Source organism: Rhamphochromis sp. 'chilingali' (genome assembly GCF_963969265.1).
Source record: "Rhamphochromis sp. 'chilingali' genome assembly, chromosome: 4".
NCBI classification, from domain to species: Eukaryota; Metazoa; Chordata; class Actinopteri; order Cichliformes; family Cichlidae; genus Rhamphochromis; species Rhamphochromis sp. 'chilingali'.
Window position 1 is genome coordinate 4,380,949 of NC_137948.1, and position 24,937 is coordinate 4,405,885.

The window sequence follows — 24,937 nt, forward strand, 5'->3', positions numbered from 1 at the left end:
GAGGATGATAAGTACATTCACGGAGCAAAGCGCAGGGTGCTGTCCTTTGGTTCCCTCTTGGCTAGAAGTGCCATTTTGATGAGGTGGAAAGCTGCTGCCCCGCCCTACTATGGTCGGTGGCTTGCTGATCTCATGTCGTGTCTCAGTCTGGAAAAGATCCACTGCTCCATCCAGAACCAAAAGGGCACATTTGATAAAATTTGGGGTCTCTTTCTGGAAAACTAAACTTCAACTCAATGGATGTTCCAGCTGACTAATGGATCTTCTCCTAAACCCAACCAAGTAGTTTTGTCACATGAGCCTAACAAAGACATTTTGTTGCCAGAACCTAATCAAATCACTTTGTTGTTTAAACCGAAGTAATTTTGTTTCATAGTCCTGACAAATTCAGTTGTTTAAACCTTCTAAAACACGTTTGTTCCTTTAACCTAACCAAGTAGCTCTGCTGCCAAAACCCAATAAAAGACTTTAGTTGCTTAAACCAATCAAAGCTACAAGATCACAACAATGAAACTGGCCACCTGCAAAGGCCCTGAAAAACATCACTTATGATGTTGTAGGGAAAATACACCAAGACAGTGTTACAGATACGCTGTTGACTCACACAGATACAAAAAATAAAACAAAAAAAGTGTTACGATGACCCATATTTGTTAAGTCATCATCAGCTCAATCAGCTTTTTTGAAGAGCGCTTCCATTACACTCAGCATCTCCATCACGGCCCCCTGCCTCGTCAGTAAATATAACAATAAACAGTCGAGCGGCTGAAAGTGCAGGGCCAGTGCTTTCTGAAACTATTTTTTTATTTGACGCTCATACTTGAGTTATTAGACTTGACATTTTACAATGTAATCCGCCGGGGATGAGTGTGTGCGAGTGTGCTTGAGAGATTAATAGAGATGCTGTATATGCGGGTGGTGGCGAACTTGCAGTGCAAACAAGAATAGTTTGTTGTTTACAGGTGTCAGTGCTGGACACATTCAAGATGAAAGACATCCATCAATGCTAGAGGTCCCCTAGCCTCCAAGCTTCATGCATTTAATGCCAAAAAACACAACAACATGATGCATCAGAGGCATCAGTGGCTCTGTGCTTATTTGTCTCTCACACACACACACACACTTACTCTGAAGGCGGTGCCCTCCTCGATGATGGTGGGCAGCTGAGAGAGGCATATGTCCACGGCCAGGTCCCACGCTTGCCTGTAGAGAGGAAACACACACACACCGCATGTAAGTGACATCATATGTCATGAGGAAGATCCTTAAATAAAACTTATTTTCAGGACTTTCCAGGAAGAATAACAAAAAATAAATAAATGAATAAATAAAAAAAAAAACTGCCAATCACACTTGGTAGTGTGGGATGGCCAAAGGAAGATCGCATTAAACTGTGGCACCGTTTGCTACCTTTACGAGTTAGAAGCTGCATATATCAAACAGCTAAGACTCAAAATTCTTTCCATACCAGGCATGAACTGAGACCCTGAATCCAAGAATTTAGATCCAGTGATATTTTCTAAAGAACAATGTGTGCTAGCGATGTATTACAGGGTAAGGACTCTGTGACACTTCACCTTATATCCTATATACCAGAACTCCATATGAGTCCAGGCCAACTGTCGTAATACCTTCATACGATGTTGTCCACAGTGACCCTGGTAACAAACAGACTAATTTTATCCATATAATTTCCAGAGTCTTGGAAAATAATTTGTATGTATCCTTCACCTTAATGCAGGAGCAACAGTAAATTTGGTGCGGTGGTATTTTTGTGGTGGTTCTCCAGTCTTGGTGACTGTACGCTACACATGTTTTAAACCATAAGCAACATGGCTCATTTCACACAACTCATTATTATCGGGCTTCAGGACACTGTGTAAACTGGAAACGCCCCCAAAAACAAACCATGGATGTTCAGAGTGGCGGCCAATTTCCAAAAATTTCCAAAATAGTTCTTTACATAACAGAAATAGTCTTGATGTCGATTCTCTGGCCTTTAATTTATTCCATTTTTAACCAAAATACATGTAAATATTAGGGGTGCAACGATACACAAAATTCACGGTTCGGTTCGGTTCGATTCGGTTCGATACTTTGGTGTCACGGTTCGATATTTTTTCGATTAAAAAAAAGTTCATGCCTTTTTAATTTGTCATTTATTAAAATTATAAATATATATTTTAACTCAAAAGTACAGTTTTTAAATTTAACGCTAACCCTTGTGCGTGTTTTTTATTTTGACAGCGAATGCGCACCTGCGGACCACTTATGTGCAGCCCTGGTTATTTAGCTGGTCATATTGCAGCCACAGAAATTATTTTGTCCATGAAACCATAAAGCTGCACTTTCTTTTTGCCTTATAGTCTGATTTGTCATAACTTCTCCGTTTTGTGGTAAGCTTTTCTTTGGCTGTCACTTCTTCACCCTGACCCGTCTTATTTGGCTCAGCAGAACTAAAATATATATCCTGCTGCTTTTACACGCGCACTCACATAAGCTCAGCGATTCTCTGCGCAATCAACCTCTCACATGTTTAAGCTGCGGGAGATTTCACTTGTCATGTTTGCATAGTAAGCTAACGATTAATAAGACGATGTCAGAGGAATTGGTGCACAAATTATCATCACTCACAGATCAGTGCTGTCGCTCTCTATACACAGTTCGCACGATTGCAAAGTGAAAGCAAAAAACAAGCGCAAATTCAAACGCGATTTCAATATGTCACATATTGGCAGTGGCTCACCGATGCCAATGACATAATAACCCAGCTACATTTCCGAAAGAATGCAAAAGCATTGACATATATTTTTCCTTCCTACAATAGGCCGACGGGCAGGACAGAGATAGATTTTGGTAGCCCGACTGGAAAAATCGCTAGCCCCGGGACGTCGGGCTAGCGATATTGCGAGCCCTGTATCTGATTGAGGAATCACTCATCTTTGGAAAAGAGAGTTTATTACAGAGAAATGTCTCTTTCCAAAATAAAAGTTATACTATCCACTTCTTCTGGGCTATATTCTCAGCAGCATAAGGAGAATCATGTGCTAACGGCTGTCTAAATGACTCGGCTAAAGTTAGTAGCATGCTTGCTTTTTTTTGTCTGCTTCCACTTGTCTTTGCACTAGGATGATGTCGGTGTAAATGTGCAGTCATATTCGTTGTGTTCCCGCTAGTGCTTTCAGGTTAATCTCGTTGAAATGACCTTAACGCCACAACACGGCAAATCTCCGTTAACGAGCTACCGCCGATCGCCCCGTGCATGGGGCTAGACATTAACGAGCTAACTGCGCTAACACACTAGTTCCCACCCATGTAATTGAGCATTGCATGGCACATCCAACATACTGTTTTACTTTAGTCCATGACTGGCTTACCTTCAGGGTCATACGTCACATGAAAACCAAAATAATTCCAAACGCCAGATCTGAATGAGAGTGGGGGAGGTGCCCTGCGCTCTTCCTTCTGACAATGCTGTCTGTGTTGAGCGCTCAGTGAATCTGCGTTGGACTACTCCGCCTAGGCTGCACTGTCGAGCCTAGGCGGAGTAGTCGAACGCAGATTCACTGAGCGCTCAACACAGACAGCATCGTCAGAAGGAAAGTTGATAAAATAAATTACAAATTTTGTATTGTTCGATACATATGCATACCGAACCGAAAGCACCGTATTGAACGGTTCAATATCGATACGAATATCGTTGCACCCCTAGTAAATATTACATTTTATTGCTAAAGACTTGGCAGGGATTTCACTATTTACTGTTTTTTAACCTCTTGGTATTCTCCAGATTAACCTGAGTCTTGTCAAGGGTTGGAGGTAAGCTTAGGGCTGGGTTTTGTTTTAGCACCATCCTCAAAAGGTAAACTCTCAGATCTACTGATTCTCATGTAGCCCCAAGCAGAATCAACAAAAGCAGGTCATAAACCAGACCTGGGCCATTTTTTCCATCCTGCCACTAACACTCATTTTGCTCAGCTCACGTTTTCTCCCTCGCACTCCTCATCATGCACACGGGCTTCTTTAAATTCGCAGCCTGAGGTCCTGAGGAGGGCAGTGAGGAGCCTTTAATCCCGTTGGAAACACAAGCTCTCCTCTCATGGCCATCATTTCTAATTCATGGGGTTATGCAACTCACATCAAACCTTATCACAGCTTCTCTTTTCTCTCTTTCTGCCCGTCTCTCTTCTCCCTTCACTTTCCAGCTCCTTATTGCAGACAATTGAACTCTGGGCCTCGATGGGGCTTTTTCCCCTCAGTTAACAGGAGGCGGGGGTTGAGTCATGTTCCCAGTCGATACGCAGCAACGTAATGTGATGCTGAACCACTGATGCTGAGTTCACTCTGTCTGAGACTCCTGCTTTAATGGCCTTTCCCATTATCTCAATGTGATATAATAGAGTTGCACTCTTGGTCAACAGCACATTGTTAAAGACATAATGGACCCACTGATGAATGTGTAACATGCAAACATGCAATACAGCATGTAGAAAGCATTTGTGGCTATTCCAGCTTCTGTCAGCTGCTGCAAAAACAGAAGCGTATATCTATTCAGGAGCCGGTGTAGTCGCCTTCCAGTGAAAATATTACCCGTGCAAACACACACTACTGCTCTATTAAGAACAGATGCTGCTCGTTTTACAGTGTTGGTGCCATATGAGGCCTAATTTTTGACGTACTAGCCCTGATTATATTCATGCACTGTTTCAACTAAGACTTCTGTTTACATGAATATCTTACATTGCAGTTAGCAAACAAATGATTCCTCTAGATGCACAAGTCAGAGTGCTGTATTGTGTTATTTTGTTTTTATCCAACTCATTTTTAAAGACAAACGTGGAACAACACCTTGCTAACCAACCCAATCGGGTTTAATCCTCGTGCTTATTTAGACGCTACGCTGAAGTTGCTACAGTAGCTTTAGACTAGCTGGGCAACTTATTTCTAGAAGTGTGATGAGGCTGGCTTAAAAAGTGAGCCAGCCTCCATAGACACACATATGAAGTTGTCGAAGTTTAAAGCAATAAAACATTATGCACTCCACACTGTATATAAATGCCACTTGTTTTGCACATATTCAACTCTGTATATTTTATATATTTTATTATTATTATTATTATTTTTACTATTTAATTTGTAAAAATGTGTATACACACACACACACACACAGACACACACACACACACACGTAGGAAAATATTTAGTATACACATCCAGAAATGCATACACTATTATATATTGTACATATATTTATTAGTTTCAGGTTGGCCATTCTTGTATTTTGCTCGTTTGTGTTGTTGTGTTTGCACATCTCTGTTGCTTGTGGGGCTCGCACACAAGAATTTCACTCGCATGTGCTGTGCCAGTGTGCCTGCACATGTGATGTGACAATAAAAGTGATTTGATTTTGATTTGATAAAAAGCCTTTTTATAGTCTGATACAAAGAAAAGGTTTGGTCTCAGTGGGCAGCTTATCCCCTTTTTTAATAACTCATATCCAGCCTTGACTGACAGTCGTCCTGACATAAGGAGTCGACCGGTGTCGGCTGGGCCTCATCGTCGCTCATCACTGAATTAGACCTCTGCTCTGTTTTGTGCTGCTGATGCTTTTTGGAGCATTTTTAATTGAATTACTTCTACTGACCACCAAAGCAGGTTGTGCAGACTAACATGTAATATGAAGTCATGTGAAGGGAGGGACAAAAACCACACTGGAGATGTGATATCACAGGCACAGGCCAGTGCAACAACAGAGGAGGGAATGAGCTTACTTTAGTTAGCCATAAAGTGAGTAGATGGTGTGCAGCTACTGAAGAAAGAAGATTCAACAAACTAGAAAGTGAGTCAGTGACCTTCATTATACCCGAGTTGGACTGTTTGCAGTATTATAGTATGTGTATCCTTAACACTTTCAATTTCATGCTTATCATCAACACTGGCACTCCTATGACTCCATCTAGATTCAGTGCAAACTGCAATTTTTTCAGGGTCACATCATACTGTGACTGCACTGCTGCTAAGAAGTTCCCCACTTAGTGGAAACCGCTTCTTTCTCCACTGTAACTTAAAACTATATATTACTTGTAGTGCTGTTACTTAATGTAATGATCCGTTTGCCATACAGCAACTTTAAAACTCGTTTTAAAATGCTTCTTTAAATGTGATCATATTTGCTTCTAAAGGCCTCTAAAAGACAGGCGTTATCATTCTGTTCCCTGTTGGCTAGGAGGGCAATCCTACGGAGGTGGTGGGATGCTGCCCCTCCCAACAGTGGTTATATGACCTCATGTCATGTCTAAAACTGGAAAAAAAAAAAAAAAAAAAAAAATCAGACATTTACTCCAGAACTCTACTGGGAAAAATCAAAGCATGTGGGGTCCTTTCCTTCATGCATTTCAAAATCTATAAGAATTTTTCAGCAAACTCTCTTATGTCAGGTGTGGAAATACAGTGTACAGGGCAGTGACCTGGGTGGGATTATTTTGCAGGGATTAAGTTATGTTTCTCTCTTTTCTTCTTCTTTTATTTCACAGCCTTAAATGTACGGGCTGATTACCCCGAATGTACAGACCATCTGTAATCCCTTTCTTCTCTTTTTGTCCATATGTATAAAAAAAAAAACTCTTAATAAAAAGACATTGTTTAAAAAAATGTGGCCATGTGTGACTGCTACTGATGTTGTTATACGAGCTGCTTTCCTTAGTTTCGGAGAACAATTATTGTTGGTTTTAGATACAGTTTGTTTCTTGATATGGTACAAAAAGTAAAACTTCTACAAGTACAGGAGGGAAGACGCTGCTGGAGCATCCTTCAGAGTTATGGTAATCATTAATAGATCCATTGGCGCTGACAGAGCTGCGAGAGCCTTATTTTTGGACATATGATGTTAATATTATAAAAAAATCGCTCTGAATTAAACGTGTTTTCTCGGTTTCATAACGTCAAGTACTGGGATTACAATCTGTGTGCACACATTGCCAACAAATCTCCATCCCTGCTGGTGTTTATGTAACCCAATGGTGTGGAAACCAGCAGATAGAGCAGTGCTATCAGCGAGGACACACTCACGGGGAGGAGGCTGCTGCACTGTTTAGGATGACAGCATTAACTTGGATGATGTCTGCGAATCCGAATGAGTAACTCATCACACCAAAGCCCGTCTGTGTGCGATGAGGGGACAGAGCAGGGGACCAGTTGGCGCTGACTAAGCTCTTTTTGTGTGTGCGAGTGCGTTGCCTGCAGAGAGTGGTGCAGCAACGCGCAAACAGGAGCGCAGATATAAAGCAGACACACACCCACGCACACTCCCACACTAAAACTGCCCACGAGGGAGCAATCAACCTGGGGTTTATCTGCTCTCTCCCATCTCCTCCATCTGAATAACAATTGCTGTTGGTGTTCAGGCACCAACATCGATCAACGAGCACCCAAACTGCTTAATTCCTCCTCTATGTTTCCCTTCCTTTCCCATCTATGTTCATCCAAACTTTTATTTTTCCACCAGCCTTATATCTCCAGCACGTCCCTTTTTCATTGTCCATTCGGTTTAGTTTTCTGCACTCTTAAAGCGCCTCTCTGCTGTTAATCTGTCGTGCTTAATACTGCATGTGCTGCTGTGAAACAAAGTGATACTCTTCATTTCTTTGGCGGTAAACTGTAATGTACCCACAATCTAAAAAAAAAAGTGGGTAGGCATGAGAATGAAAGGCTACTGCTTCAGTAAAGAGCAGTATTCTTTACAATAAGTGATGCCAGGCTGTTACACAACAAGTCACTCCTCGAGGCAATGAGAGTGAGAGATTTTTTTCCCAAACACAAGCCAGATAATGAGTGGGAGAGATGGAGGGAGGCATTTATAGAAGACCAAGAGGAGAAACAATAGATAGTGGGAGAAGTGTTGGTGTAAGTAAAGCAAGATAGACGATGGGATAATGTTCCTAGCAATGCCTAAAAGACTTTAAAAGCTCGTCTCTGTGTTTACAAGTGTAGTTACGAGAACACATGACTAATAAATCAGTAAAATGATGCAGAAACTTGTCAGTCCCAAACTGTGTGAGTATAAGTAAAACCTTTAAACTCTTATTTTGTGTTATTAAATAATTCAAAAAGGTTTTTTGTTTTTCCCCCGGTTTATTTTTGTGGTGTGGCTGCTTTTAAACTAAATCTGCCATGGCTGACACAGATAAAGACGTCCCACAAAGTCTTTTAACATCCCCCAGAGGACAAGTGCTTTTTCGTTGCTTTCAGTCAAAAGGTGGACGCATTTGGCTGCAGGTTAATGTGAGTGGGTGGGAAAAGAAACGGCAGCACTTTTACTCTAAATCCAACCTGTCTCGTCTCTGCACTGCATTTATGTTGACTACAAAATAGATCTGAGGCACAGAAGGGTTTCAGCAGTGACGCTCCTACCAAGTAAAATGACAGAGATGAGAAATGACCATGCAGAGTCATCTGTTCTTTGTTTTAAATGACGCTCGTCCGCACAGTCACCACATCAGGCTACAGCAACAAGGTTCTGTAGTGCGCAGACAAAGTGAGCATGAGAAGAGCAAACACTCTTCTCATGCCACGAAACAAAAGAGGAAAATAACTGCAGTTCCTCAAATGACCACTTGAGGCCGACACTCAGTTTTACAGCAGATACATGCTAACATGCTTACAGCATGCTACAAACAACAGTTCTGGCCTCCATGTGTAAACAACCCAGTCAGGACAAACACACAGGTGGCCAATTGCCCGTTTTGATTTAATTCCTCACAATTTTAATTCATAATAAAGGCCAGGCCTGCTGTTAAAGAAGGGAATGTTCAGCACTTGGGTGGACTAAAAGACACCCAAACAGGTTTTGTTTGGATTGCAGATGCAACGTGCATCTTGTGATAGCTGATAACTCCCTCAGCTTCACCCATCGACCCAGTTTAAAAACTGAGGCTTAAGTTTTAAGCGTTTAGACATAAGTTTTAGTGTTCGACCGTCCTGATGCAAAGATAAAGAATTTTCTATTTAAAAACACACACATTTGCCGAGGAGAAGAAAAGAGGAAGGCTACAGAGAACATTCATGGATGTAGTGAAGGAGGACAGATGGTGTGACAGAAGAACATGGTCGGGAATAAGGATGAGATGGAGGCAGGCAGGCCGCTGTGCGACCCCCTCGCGTGAGCAGCAAAAAGACTTCATATGCAAAGGTGTATTTGTGAATCATAAAGATATACATAGAGTATACAAGTACTTTTCCATATCAGAACACACTTTCCTGCTTTGTTACTGGTATTACAGGTATACTGTGAAAATTACCAGTCAATCAACATAAACACAGACTTTGCCCCGCCCCTGGTGAAGGCAGCTGTGTGCCTCTGCCATGTGGGAGAGAGCAGCACATGGAGCCAAACTGGAAACTGTCAACATGCAAAGATAAATGAGAAACAAGATTCGTGGAAACTAAACTTAGTATAAATGAAGAGCGTGCATATGCTCCAGAGAAGCAGCAAATAAAGACACCTACGTGTTTTGGCTTACATTTCAACATTATATTTAGAGGTTGTGAGAGTAAATAAGGCACTTTTAATATGTTGTAGTAACTGTAGTTACACAGATGGGTCTACATTTTTACACAGACCCTGACGCACCCTGTCCTGTTTTTGCTTATAGACTAGAGTGACAGCAACGCTCTTGGTCACACTGCTGCACATACAGATGCTCAGCTACTGTGCACCTTCTCCTGCTTCTGTTTTCAGACAGAGCACAGAGCTGTTTCTGCGACACGGGTAAAACAGGCTGCAGTGCATCCGGTAGTAAAACAAACACTGTCATGCGTGAGCACGATCAGCTCTGGTGTCACGCTCTCAGGTCGCTTCTTCTGACTGGATTACTCTTGAAAACAGAAGATTTGAACAGCAGGCGGGTGGCACGTCTGTGAAAACGTCTACTGAATGCACAAAGATGAAGTTGAATGAGAGCTCCATAAACTCTCTACAAGTGCAGTTAAACTCCCAGAAATATCTCACTGCATTCAAAGTGTTTATCCTAATTGCTTTGGTAAAATGAGGAATTGCAAAACCAAACTAAATGGTCAGAAAGACTCAAAGTAATTCCTGATGGAAAACAGTTTCAGACATTTAACATTTAACAATCAAACCCATAACTTTAGAACAATTGAGCCCTGAGGCAGATTTTTCCTTTTGTGCATAAGATGCCAGACTCATGGCCTTTTTTAATATCCCCACACTAACAATCATTAAACAGGCACACATAAAAAAGGCAACACTGTCTGCTCTCTAATCATAACGTGTGTTTGTTAGAAAGTCTGTTCAAACTCCAACTGCAGTGCGCCTGAACAAACAGCAAAGCCTCAAGGATGACTCTCCCTCGTACTCTTGCCTTCTGCTTTGCAAAGCTGTGGACATCTGTGTTACCGGTGTGCGTGAAAGTGAGCCCCGAGCTCCGTTTGTGTGCGTCTTACCACATGGCGTGCATGTATGTAGGGGGCAGGCGGGGGCTGCTGACTGGTGTGCAGTTGTATGACCTCATTATCCTCTCTGCTAACAGAAAATTGCGAAACAAGCTGGCCACCAGCAGGTCCTGACGAAACAACTTCTGGAACAAATCTGCAGAAAGAGAAAGGGAACATCAAATGATTTAAGTGAACACAGAGATAAGTTTGCATGTGGGAGGAAACGGGGGCCTGAAAGACTCGATAAACAAAAAGAAGCTTAACTAGAGCGAGGCGACTACTTTAGAGAAAAATGGGCTACTTTGTTTGTATGCTTAGAGAATATAAAGGGCAGGAAAATGCAGATTTAAGCCGTGTCGCAGTCACGTTTTCGTCAACTCATTAGTGTATTCACCAATTCACTGTAATGGGGCCAGGCCAATCCCATGGCAATCTCTTAGCTTGTGATTATGATTACTTCGCTTGTGTGTTGGGGATATTTTACGAGACACTGTCTGACAGCTTCTGTGCCCACTGCTAGTGTTGGGCTGTTTAAACACTGAAGTGTCATTGTGTGTGTGTGTGTGTGTGTGTGTGTGTGTGTGTGTGTGTGTGTGTGTGTGTGTGTGTGTGTGTGTGTGTGTGTGTGTGTGTGTGTGTGTGTGTGTGTGAGAGAGAGAGAGAGAGAGAGAGAGAGAGAGAGAGAGAGAGAGAGAGAGAGAGAGAGAGAGAGAGAGAGAGAGAGAGAGATTTGGATTAGGTGTGCAGTGCCTTCATTACAGGGATTCTTTCTGATGCGAGATGCTTCATTAACAGCAGAGCCCCGAGGGTTTAAAAGGCTTCTGCAGCCATCAGCCTTGTCACATTGCTATTCTAGCTGGGATACAGTTTGTCTCATGAGAGTCTGAGCCCTCCTCTGTGTGGATGTGTGTTGCATTCAACAGACAGGTGGCCAATGAGGGAATCTGCGTGCGATGCATGCAAACTGTAACAACATGTAGAAAAAAAGGAAATTGTGTGCGTTTTTATCTGGGGAGGCTGAGCTTGAGGGTAACGGCTAATGGCAGCGCTGTGTGTTGTAAGCAGGAGTTTTGCTACGTGTGTGTGTGTGTGTGTGTGTGTGTGTGTGTGTGTGTGTGTGTGTGTGTGTGTGTATACGGGTTTTTATGTCTGCCAAATTATGTTTAAATGATGTCCCCAATTACTCTGCTAGACGCTCCAAACACAATTAATCTCAATTTGAGCAGCCAACCTGCACGTACTGCACTTTTGGCATTTTATAGAAAACAGCTTCACTATTTTCTACCACTGGGGACGTTCTCAAAGTTTTAGCACTGCTGATGCGTCACTACTGCGCAGTTTTTATTAGGTGCCCTAATTTGAGCTCCCTGAGAACTGAAACACATGGGGTCATTTCATTTTTAATCACTGCCCAAACATGTTCAACTAAAGATTGCAGCGCGCCTCAGATGTGTCTCCGGCTCCAACAAGAGGAAATGTTCCTGCATGTTTGCTTCTCTAATCATTTTAGAAGAAATTAAACTCTTACCTTCTTTTTCATAATTTATTGTGATATAAATATGTTATAAGGCTTCATTGCCCCTAAATAGAGAAATACAACAATGGTTTGATTTATGTTCATTTTCAAAAATGGATATTGACATTGACGGAAATATGCCAGATTTGATTTAATTGGCTGATTTTTATCTTCTGGCAACTTAAACCATATGCATTAAAATGAAAAGAAAAAAGCACCAGGGCACATACAGCAGCCCGTAAGTGCATAAGTGATGGAACAATGACATAATGTGCAAAACAAACATTAAATAGAAGCAAATAAGCAGAACTTCCAGCCACTCATCCAGATTTATCCATTTCATTTCTGGATTAGAACTGACTTGTATTTTAGCTTAAACTAACTGTTATTGTGGGTTGTTAAGCAAGAGTATCTGTTCAATCTGTTTATTGTATTAGTTCATATATTTTGGTTTTGGTAATCCCTGCTATAAAGTTCTGTGACTGAAAAAAAGAAAAACAAACAAAAACCAAACCAAGGTCAAGGAAGTCACCTTGGACACCACTACAGTCACTTCACTGCTTCTGCTAATTGCTGGAAAATGTCAACGCTTTACCTTTAATTTCTTTTTGGAGAAGAGGATGAAGTCAGAGGGGGCGCAATCTGGTGAGTGGGATGGGCAGTGAGCAAGGACTATGATGACATGGCCAAAAGCAAATTCTGGCTTTTTCATGTGCTCTGTGACGGCACCCTGGCACAAGTACGTTATGGAAATTATGAGTATTTATACCCTCTTAAAGAAAGAGCTGTTCGTGAAATGAGGCTGACCAGATCTGAAGGAGAACGAGTTGCACCAGGCATGGTCATCCGATTTATAGCTTCGAAACTCACACAGAGTACCATAAACCTGCTCCTACACCAGCTCTAAATGTCAGGAAACGCATTGCGTCTCTGCTACAAGCAGCTCGGCTTCCCATGTAGAGCCAAAACATCCAGAATCACCATCAGACAGCAGTCACTGGACTCAAAGTCTCCACTGGGATTAACCCTGGTTTAGGTTTCCCTATTTAATTAGACCTCAGCAGACAGGCGGGTTAACCCCAGAAAAATCCATTACTGTGCACAGTTTAGCTGGTTTGCAGCAGATGCTGTCGCTCAGAAACCTCGGCTCATTTTTGCCGTATCTAGCAAAACACTGGCAACCATCAGTGGCACTCCTCAGCCACACTGACTTCTCAGCCTCTCGCATTCACAAGATTTTCATAAAACCTGACCTGGACTGAAACACTAAGTTTGATGTCCACAGAGAAATCACAGATGTGCACCTCTAAAGCTCGCTGAGGTTTTTTAGCTGATGGTTTATTTTTTAGTGTGCTTTCCAGGCTGTGATATTTTCCCAGTGTCTTTCATTCCCAACATTTGTTTTGGAAGTTGAGATGAGTTTAATTTGGGATGCACTCACTTTCCATCATAAGAAAACTATTTCTAACCCAACTAATGTCTTTCTTAAGATCTTTTAAGGTACATTATTTTGGTGAGAACAGCTTGCTCACGACTGTTAAACAAAACTGTGTGCCTGCGTGTGAGCGCCTCACCTCTGGGCAGAACATTCCAGGCGATCGTGTCGGTGATGGCTGTGAAGATCCAGTTGAGCTCTCCGAGGGGAGTGCGTCTGTCATTGAGCCTGCCAGGGATCCTGCAACACACACAACACAACACAGATGGCTGTGTCAGCCGCGCTCACTGTATGTCACATAGTTTACTCAGAGGACAAAGTGGCAACTGCTCAGTACTATCATCACAACACATCTGAAGAAATTTACATTTGCACTTAGGTGCTTACTCAGAGGCCGTAAAGAAATGGGAGGCAGGATATGTGTGCACTCATACACTTGCGTGCAGAACACATACTGTAACCCTGTGAGCACAAGACCCGAGACACAGAGCGACATCAAAGATACATGCACTGTTTAGCTCAGATCATATGTGAGAGCCACGTGCAAAAGGCTTCAGGTTGCAGTCGTCGCGTAATAAACTCCAAGTGGACTTTTTAATCAAGTTAAATCACAAATCAATTTGTGCGTGCATCTGTCATTGTCAACAGTAATTAAGATTTGTGTTCCACTGCAGCAGCTCGGGGCGGCTACATATGTTTGTAGGAATGACCACCTAATCAGATCCCTCAGCTTTTCTGGCATGAGAGCAACCTCAACTCTCTCAAAGTGGAGCGAGCGTGTGGGCAACTGGTGTAACCCCATGTCCCATGAATAAAGTCACCATATCCCTCTAAGAACTGGGTGCTTTGTTATTCTTCTTTCTTTTCCGCACAAAAAAAAGAGCAAAGAAGAAATTTGACAACCATCAGAACAGGTTTTTGGTTTTTCCAAGGGTGGCCCTGGTATGCTGTAAAGGCAGATATCGCCCTCACTAACCAATGCTGCACACCCAATCAATTTGACCCCGAAATATGACAGAAACCACTCGGCTGTCTTGATGCATGCTCAATCATCCAGGTAAGTAAATCCCAAAAAGCTTGATTCTGGTCACCTGGATGAGTGACGAAACGTTTCCCCCCAAATAAAAACGTTATGTCAGGTGAACAGAATCAACCTTTTGGGAAACCACTCAGTTCAGAAAACAAAGCAGGAGTTCATCAAATTTTCGATGGTTGGTGGCTAAGAGTAGGAGAGTGGACTGGAAGAGCACCCAGAAGTACTTTCCAATAACAAGGTACTCTTTTCTCCTCTGCAACCTTGGTGATGTTGTGTAAATCCACCAATTATTACTGCAATTTGTAAGCTGACGACTTGCAAAGGATCAGCCGCCAAAATGACCAGCAACACATACCTCTGACATAATCAATACCCGGGCAACTCATCTGACCCGTGACTATTTGTTATCACCACTGGAGAAGATGATAAAAAATATCGACGACTTTATATACCTCTGTTATTAAAACCATTTTAACCTTTTCGTTTTTCATCGTTGGTTTAAATCAAAAAGGCCGGAAGGACATTGTTAACCTTTATCTCTAAAAATCAATCATAGACAGCTGCTTCACTGCTTAGTACTGAATACGTTTACTAAAAGGCTCGTGTCATTATCAGTGGTGCTTCACTAAAATCCTCATCTCACGCTAAAATCAACGTGTAAAACAAACAGCTGAAAGTTCCTGGAAGTCTGGTACAAGAGTGGATTGGAGAGGATTTCAGTCAGTGGTGATGGAGATCTTATCAGACGTAGGAAATACGAACACAGCCTTTGATACACCATGTAATACCATCTGGGAAGTGTCTGATTTGCAATGTATTTTAACACGTGGCCACTGCAGTAAAAGCATACCTGGATATAAGATCACACAGCAGAACACCATCAATAATAGATTTTCCTCTCGAGAGTCTGGACCTCAACATTATTGAAGCAGTGTGGCATCATCTTAACAGAGTGGAACAAAACGCAGCCAACACACAAAGAAAAGCTTTGGTTGCACTTCAAAAAGCTTGGATGAATGTTCCTGAATGTTCCTACTTCTGGGAATTTCTTGGTCATACCAAATACTGACTTTCAAGATTTTTAGAATTGCACAAACTTCCATTCATTTTTGCATGTTTCGCTGACTACTGTACATATTTCACATTTTCCTTGCAAAACAACAATGGGTTGGCTCATGACTTATGCGCCATACAGTAAAAGTGCCAGATTTTAATCAGGTTCATCAATCTAGCACAGATTATCTTCAGACCAAACCTCATGAAAATGACCGAGTGGAGTTTTCTCAGGGCTTAAAATTGCTCACCAGGAAATCCGACTATAATGTAATTTCTATGAATCACATCTCGCTACAGAAATCCAGCATTTGGCTCCTGTCTGACATTATTGCATTATTCACACAGCTGTGCGTGTGCGCCACAGTGACTTGACATGTGTAAACCCATGAACTGTACATCATACTTAAAGACGGTTATTCCATGACCAGCACCGTGGAAATGAGAGCTTGAGAATGTGCTGCTGAAAGAGAACAAGACGCCCCGACAGTAATCGCCGTAGCAAAACCAAGAAAATTACCTTTACAACACCTACCCGTCTGCCTTTTAATGAGCACTATTAAAAGCAATGAGGGAAACTAGGAGAATGGGCAAACATTAGCTGCCTCAGAGGCATTACAGTTAGTGTGAGCCATTTGAGCCCGAATAAAGAAATATATTTTAAATTAATGACAAATGTACAGGAAAGATAAATGCAGGAAAACACTGTTAAGAGCCTGCACGACCTCGATCACTGCAGCAAACAAAGCTGAAAACCTGTTTGAGTATGGATATGATTTAAAACATCAAACGTTCAGATTTGTTCCTATAAAGATTACTCTTTCAACAACACTCAACTGAACTGAAGGGACTGATTGCTTGAACTTTGACATTTTGGAAATGTAATCATTATTATCGTAAACATTCATATAGGATTTGGTCGTAATTATCATATGAATTCTTCAGTTATGCTAAAAATGTGTTAAAAAATAGACGTGCAAACCTTTTGGGGGAAGAAATTGCAATATTTCTGAATTATTATCGGTGATTTTGGTTTGTTAGACCAAAATGGTTAAAAGGTACATGTTGCTTCATATCTAGAAAATCAGGACTGTATTTACCATGGTTAGAAGATGATTAATTGTTTATGATGTTTTCTGCAATAATAAATATAAAGAAAGACAACAAAAACAAATGCAGGCCAACAAGTTCGAGAACAGCTGCTCTCCATCCTTTCTGAGTGAAGTTTTCAAACCAACATGAAAATGAACTTTTCCTGTGTGAGACAACTCTGACGATGAACTTGCTATGAGGACACAAAAACTATGTTATCCTGAGATAATGAGATAATAAACTTGCAAGATCAAAACATAACTGTAAACCAGAAGTCGTTTTGGCTTCTTTAATAATGTATAAAATGAGAGGGAAACAAGTTTTGGTGAATAAATAATGGAGGCTCGGTAATGATTGGCTCAGAAATCGGTTACAGTAATTGCACAACACTGACATCCAGAAGTGCGCTCGCCCAATTTGATCACGTTGTGTCATCACCGACAGTCACTCCCTAACGTTATTGTTTCCAGCCTGATTTTATAATCGTTAGTTGGTGCACTACAGCACTGTCAAGAACCAAGATGTCTCTACACAGAACCATTACCGGTCAAAAAATGACAACATGTATAACACACAGCCACCTCAGTGGTAAACACTTGATTCCATTCACTATAAAGCATCAGCAATAAAGTCCCGCAGCAGCATTTTAAGCTATTTAGAATCGCCAACAAAGTACTTTTTAATACACAGAGCGTGTGAACTTTTTCTGACCTAAACCTCCCCTCTCTTCCTCTAAGTGACAGATAATGGAAGCTGTGAAGCTCCTGGCAGGTACAAGCCAACTGTATAACCATGAGGGCCGGCCAGCTCCTGAGCACTTTGAGTGCTTGCCAAAGATGTTTGGCAAGTCAGCAGTAAGGACGAACACTCAGCAGTTCATATCCTTGCTTAGTATCCAATATAATATATTTGGGGACAGAAAAAGACATTGCACTGGTGGACGGATGAACAGATAGATGGATAGCTCACTGAACGGCCTGGAAAAATGCCCTCTGAGGCTTTGAGGCTTGTGTCATCGATCAAAACCTGTCATTTCTTCACATTTTCTGGTGTTTTGCTGTACTACGGTATTTTGTATATCATTTTTATACTGATGCGCTTGTTTTATGTGAGAACGCACATGGATCTTATCAGGCTGTACTGTGAATGAGCATCATTAATCAGTGATATAGTTTGTTTGTTGAGGCACTTGATGAAACATCAAAGTTTGCGCTAGTCATACTGATGAACTCATCTGCTTTCCAAACCACCAGAGGCTTGAAGACGAGAGGTCAGACACACATGAAACAAACTGAAATGTCGAAGTTAAAAAAGAGAAAATCATGAAAGGCTGAATTGTGACTAAGGCTGCGCAGATCACAACAAACCTCCCTGCAAAGCTGCCTATAAGCTCCAGTGGGTATTCCAAGACTAGCAAACAGTATAACGTCTGAAATATAAGCCAAAAAAGATTTAAAAAATGTATTTACTTATATTTAAAGGGGTAAAAGGGGGGATGAAAACCATCTCTTGGTCTTTCTCTTTAAACCATAGTTCTCTGGTATCATTGGGCAGAATAAGGCCCAATGACAGATTTTGTTTTTATACCACTGATGCACCAAACGCCCAACACCAATCCATCCTCAGCATGTCTGAAAACAAGCTTCTGGATGTGAGCAGGGTCATAAAATCCTCTGTAAAAGGAATAAGCTGTTGATCTTATCTAAAGAGAAAAGGCACGCACCCCGAGGGCAGCTGCCATGTAGCTCCTCTCTGATATCTCTGTGCAGCGAGTGCACCAAGTATTCCCTTACGGGATCAATTAATGTATTTTAAAGGCTGAGGTGCCATTTTCAGCGATATGATTTCTTCAATATTGGAGTCTAACTTCAGGGACTCCCCAGTGAGTGCCACACAGACGGTGTAAGACGCTCGGAGGGGTTGGGGGGGCTGGCTCTGCACACCGGGGGGAGTCTCGCTGTGAATATGGATCAACCTACGACAGTTATGTGACCCCCACGTGAGATAAAAGAGAACTGATGAGCGATGAAAGACGCCGTAGCATGAGACATACCGAGCACGTAAAATCCACATGCGCTGTGCTTCGTGACTCCTTATGCAAGAGCCTATTGTGACTGGATGCAGCTAGAATGTGTGTTGGATGTATGTGGGAAGCAGAGACAGAAGGGTGCACAGATGGAGCAAAAACAGAGGAATGATCAAATTAATAAACAAACCAACAACATGCAACTACTCGACGCCGCCATTATGTGGAATTCATTTCACCACAAATGTTTGTAACATCTCAGGAGCGATGAGTGTAACGTGCATTGTTTCCAACTGCGGATGACCTTTAAAGGTGAGAATACGAGCCCAGTGAGTGGTCAGCGAGTGCAACACATGCTCATGCCCACGTGTCCAAGCAGGACTCGGCAAAAAGATGACAAAGAGGATTAAAAAAAGGCTGCTTTGAATACTATTTGTAACCAATTACGCAAGACACGTTTTAAAAGGCTGAAAAATAACAAGCTGTCCTGGTTCTCTCTGTTGGAGCCTACAAAGAAAAAACACCAGGTGTGATTTAGGTATTGTTGTTGCTAGGATACCACCGAGCCAGCTGACTAGTCGCCATCACTAATGTTTGTCTAGTATTTTTGAAAACTTAGTTATTTAGTTCTTTACAGGACACACTGGCATCGTACAGTCAACATTAAATCGTTATAAATAACAAACAAACAGACCGTACACGACACACAGAGGACAGCTCTCAGCTCTCAGCGAAGGCGGTCGCACTTTCTCCTCTCCTCCTCACCCTTATCTTCCCTGCTTAGCCTCTATGTCCTTGTCTTGTCTTGCGTGCATTACTTTCCCTGGAACAGCCTCTCACTGTCGTTCTCTAAACCTAAAAGAGAATTATGGATTTGATCAACTGGTCTCTGAGTGCTATTGACACCCTTTTCTCAACGAGAAGTCGGGGCTCGGGAGAGCCTGAGTGCCCTGGAGGGACTTTCCCTGCCGGTTACACGATGGACGGGTGGCAGAACTGGAGGACCGTGTGCCTGGCGGGACTGTCGATCGAGGACGCTGAAGATATCTACCTATTCGGAACCATGATAACAGGGTTCATGCTGATCGGCGTTGGCCTAGCCCTGCTTTATCGGAGAAATAAGAGAGCGGAACCGGCTGTTCAAACCCCCACATGGCTGCCCGCTGGATTCGAAGCGCGGGGACGAGGTGCGACTTCTCACAACGAACGTAATATGGTCAACACCTTGGAGACGCTTACTGCTGCTGTGAAGGCTCAAAACAACACCATTGAGCGTATGAGGGGAAACATCAGAGAAAGGCCTGCTCAAAATGACACCCTTGAGCGACAGTTGGAAAACATCGCAGAACGGATCACTGCAGTTGTGAAGTCTCAGAATCAAAAGACTGACAACACCTTGGAACTGAAGTTTGATACCATCATGGGGAGGCTCGCAGCTCTTCAACGCGAAGTTGAGGGACCTGTCTCAGAGTGCTAAAATTCGAGCTGCTCACAAAACAAAAATTAACAATATTCAACATTCGGACACCACGGCGCCAGCTGCAGGCCCAAGGCTGGAGCCCACCAAAACAACTCCCTGATAACGACTGTGTGATGACTATTCTTCCCGTCCCATGAAGGCCACCTGGGTTGGCTGGCAGACTGTTTACTTAGCCTGATAGAGCGAAGGACACTGTCTCCGCTGAACTCTGGACACGCACACACGTACACTTACACTGATAAGCAGTGTTGGGGAGTAACGGAATACATGTACCGCCGTTACGTATTTAGAATACAAAATATGAGTAACTGTATTCCGTTACAGTTACCGTTTAAAAAGGTGGTATTCAGAATACAGTTACTTTGTTGAAATAAATGGAATACACTGGGGTACTTTCCTGTTTCATTTTGTCGCGGGTCAGGACTGTTTGGGTTTTGTTTGACAGCTACGTTCTTTTGTTCCAGGCGGCAGCGTTACGGTTGCCATGGTTACAGGGCGACGCTCTCTCTCTCTGCGACTGTGTGTTTCCTGGGTGAGAGAGCGCCTTTTCGTTGTTGTTGTGCTAAGCTAACAGGCAGAATGCTACAAGCATAGCTCTAAAGAATGTAGCATCATGGGCAGTGTAGTCCGTGCTGCTGGGAGAATGGACTGCCATACACGTTATGTGTCTGTGAGCGCTAGGAGGGAGAAAAAGGGGAGTGGAAAGGTACGAGCAGTCATCGAGCAAAAACGGGAGCTGGAAGCATGTAAATATAATAATAACCACTGCAGCCAAGAAGAGTGCCTGACGAGCCCAGTTGTAAGTAAGCTATTAAGACTCGACTGTACACTGTGTTCGTGTTTTCCTCCGAAAACAACAAGTTCCGTTGGAGCAGCCTTTCAACGCCTCTCTCTGTCTGTCGCAAGAAAAGTTGACCCACACAACAAAGTAGAGCTATTTTTCGGCTACCAGCCGACAGGGATCCCGCCGTATTATGCTGGGCTTACACTGTGCGATTTTTTCAGTCGCGCGATTCAGCTCCTGCTCAAACTGTACGATTGACTCGCAGGGGTTAGAAGTTCATAGGTCACGATGCAGGGTCTCACACTATACGGCCCGATGCTCTGATGCGACCTGAGTGCTCACACTGCGTCCATAAAAATGAAGGTTATAACAGAAATTCTGTCGCTCGCTCTCCCTCTCCGTCTTTCACTCACACAGACACACCACCACCATCAACTTTGCTAAATTGCTAATGAAAAACATTGGTCAGGCAGCTGTGATTGAGCAGCAGTGCCGATCCAACTATTTTCACGGTTGTTGTGGTCGTGATAATTTTGTGAGGCCACATCGAAAGGGCTCGGATGGTTCTACAGGTTGTGCCTCCATCGCTTGTGTCCAGATCACACGCTGCACTGCCGTGCTACGCCGTCTTTTTCGCTGACATTTGTGTTTGCGCGTGCGCAGTGTGGCAAACTGCGGTGACACCCTCACGACCAAGCGATTGATGATCGGGAGCTGGTCGTGAGGTGTCAATCGCTTCTCGTTACCTCACGTATACTACACGATGCACGACGCACGATGAAGGCCAAAATCGGGCCGATCGCCAAAACGATCGCACGACTCAAAAATCGGCTCAAAATGGGCCAAAAATCGCACAGTGTGAGCCCAGCATTAGTCAGAGGTCCCTTTACTACAGTTCGGAGTCGCGGACCTTCAGTAATAGTAATAAATCACACAGCAATAGTACATTCACGTTGTTGTAAAAAGCATGATAATATTGTAGCGGGTCAGGGCTGTTCGGGGTTCTGCTTGTACAGTTATGTTTTGTGTATGTTGCCATGGTGACGGGTGACGCCCTCTCGCTGCGACGGTGTGTCCTTCCGGGGTCAGAGGGCGCCCTATGTGTGTTGTGGTTGCCGCGCTGAGCAGTTAGCTAGTGGCAGTGTGTTCTTCTGCAAATGTAATAAACGGCTGTGCTCCCTGGCTAGCTCACGGGAAGCAAGACCAAACGATACCTCCGTCTCCTCCTTGTCTGAACTCGCCACAATATATTAAGTAATCCAAAGTATTCAGAATACGTTACTGTCATTGAGTAACGTAACGGAATAGGTTACAGAATACATTTTGGGGCATGTATTCTGTATTCTGTAATGGAATACATTTTAAAAGTAACCTTCCCAACACTGCTGATAAGCACACACTCATCCCCCCTCCCTTCCAAACGCCTTCGATGCTTGTTTCCTGAAGGGGCAGCACGGCGGGTCTGTGTGCCGCGCTGGAATGGTAGCGCTGTGCAGGGTGGCTGCTGTGTTCGCTTCGGATTACTCCTCAACCCCCACCCACCCCTGTGGCTTGTCATGTCTTCACAATGTTGTGCTGTGGACATTTATGTGCTTCTTGTGCAGAGGAGTTTTTTTTGTTTCCTGTTCTCATGCTGTCCTACCATGGAAGCATAGCATGAGTAGGGGTCTCTTTTTTCCTCTTGTACTTTCCCCAGTGTAGTGTACATTTCAATGTTTTTTTCTGATTCTACCAATCTCTGACCTGTATCCCCATGTAATGTTTGTGCTATATGTGTAAGGTCGGGGGGTCCTATTTCACTGCAGGGCAACCTGCATGTGACGAATAAAGCTTTGATTGATTGATAATAGAAAAACATTTTTATTAATATTTGTAATAGAAACAAAGCATAAAATCAGAGTAAATAATAAGGAAAATAAATATAGTGTAAGAAGTAAAAAAAAAAAAAAAAAAAAAAAAAGATAGCACAAGTACCTTAGACAAGAAGAAAGTATTAAAGAGTCATTTAAAACTATTTTTCTCTGGTAATGACGCTGTGGAGCACAAATGGAAAACACCTGATATTCTTTAGTTTTTAAGCGGCTGTGGGGACAACTAAGAGCTGATGTGTTAGTAAACCGACAAAGAAGGGAAGCCATGTAACGTAATCCCAAAAAGTTTTAATTTAATTCTATACCCAACAGGTGAGCATCAACCTCCAGGGCTGAAAGATGAAGCCAATTCCTCTAATGATAGAGAAGTGAGTCATTCACCATAGATGCCCATGTTAAAACATTACAGTTCAGCTAATTTGCTCATTCACTGTTTGTGGCGGCCCAACAGCCAACCACTGTCAATTTTGCTAATTCAAGTCAGTGAACGGGTGCACTCGACCATGCTGTTGATGCCTTTTGGAGCATTTTTGGTGGCCTGTTAGAGACAACCCACAGAGTTTGTGCTCCAGGGTTTGAGAGTGAAATCCTGGCATATTAACAAGTACTTAGTAGGAGTTATCAGGTAAACGTGTGTGCGTTGAATCCGTACATTTTACAGATGCAGCTTGCTAAGGAGGCTTGCTAGTAGGGCTGGGCCATATCATACCGTTCGTGATGGCAAGCTACATTGTAGCCACAGTCACCCTGGGGCGCACTGACAGAGGCGAGGCTGCTGGACACTGGCGCCACTGGGCCCTCTGACCACCACCAGTAGGCAACGGGTGAAGTGTCTTGCCCAAGGACACAACGACCGAGACTGTCCAAGCCGGGGCTCGAACCGGCAACCTTCCGATTACAAGGCGAACTCCCAACTCTTGAGCCACGACAGTGCCCCTTATAATCCTGTGTGCCTTATGTATGAATTCTGGTTGTGTTTACTGACCTCGAAACGATTTTATGTACACGGCGCTCGAGAATTTGTCAAAAATGTTGTAGTACAACTTTGCTAAGCTACGAAGCCGCACCGCTTGATGGATTGTCGGAGCATTACGGCTATCGTAGTCAGAAGCCTCGCGGAGTGATACGTACTGTGCCTCAACATAATATTACCGTATTGTGTGTGTGTGCATCCTTTTTTTAAGTTTTGTGGATATTATACATGGTTATGCTGAGGATATGTCAGCCAGTTTCCACTGGAAATGCCTCTTGGTTAAACTGTCAGGGAGGAATTTGCATTTGCACTGTTAAATTTTTAAACTTTAATCCGCATAAAAACAGCTGCTTGTTTAAGTGAAAATACATTGATGGGGTTTTTTTCACTAATAAAGTTGTGGAGTTGTAAAGTATTTTGTCTCGTTTCAATTTTATAGTTATATTTTATCAGTTATATCGTTATCGCACATTTTTAAATGTATATCGTGATAAATATTTTTGGCCATATCGCCCTGCTCTACTTGCTAGCTTTAGTTACACTTAACATGTAAAACAGACTCGTCTTAAATATGTTAAGTCCTGGCTCCAAAACCAATACAAAGGGTTTTAAATCTAACATTAAAGTTAGAAAATGAGGATTAGAACAAACAAATGACGGTAAGGGGGATAAAGCCATCTTTTATATACAGTCTATAACGTGGTCTTGTAACAAGATAAAAGAAGGAAATGGCCTTTTGGGCAAGCACAGAGTACAGAGAGCTTGATCATTTCAATATTACGAGGTGAAAGAATTTATTTAAGGCAAGTTTGAGATGAAAAAAAACTATCTGTACGACTCTTAATCAAGGGTCACATTTGAACTCCATAATCTAACGGAAGCTTTAAGGCAGGGGTGGGGAACTCCAGGCCTTGAGGGCCGGTGTCCTGCAGGTTTTAGATATCATCCTGGGTCAACACACCTAAATCAAACAATTAGTTCATTACCAGGCATCTGGAGAACTTCAGGATAAGTTGAGGAGGTAATTTAGCCTTTAAATCAGCTGTGTTGGATCAAAGACACATCTAAAACCTGCAGGACACTGGCCCTTGACGCCTGGAGTTCCCACACCCCTGCTTTAAGACTTCTAGTATTTAGTATCAAGAGCGAAGCGATGAGATAAACACAAAAGTCACTACCTATAGTCGCCCTAAGTCAGCAGAACATACAGCCAAGCGTA

The 24,937-nt window shown here is 42.7% G+C and overlaps 1 protein-coding gene across 4 annotated transcripts in view; it reads right to left on the minus strand.

The window, feature by feature from the left end:
• rptor (regulatory associated protein of MTOR, complex 1) overlaps positions 1 to 24,937 on the minus strand; it is a 215,254-nt gene that overhangs the window by 79,584 nt on the left and 110,733 nt on the right. For all 4 annotated transcript variants that reach the window (XM_080879217.1, XM_080879214.1, XM_080879215.1 and 1 more), the window contains exons 9-11: positions 13,543 to 13,643; positions 10,462 to 10,606; positions 1,128 to 1,203 (exon numbers count right to left, since the gene is read on the minus strand). In XM_080879217.1, coding sequence (XP_080735343.1) covers positions 1,128 to 1,203; positions 10,462 to 10,606; positions 13,543 to 13,643 — 322 coding nt within the window. The remainder of the gene's footprint in view (positions 1 to 1,127; positions 1,204 to 10,461; positions 10,607 to 13,542; positions 13,644 to 24,937) is intronic.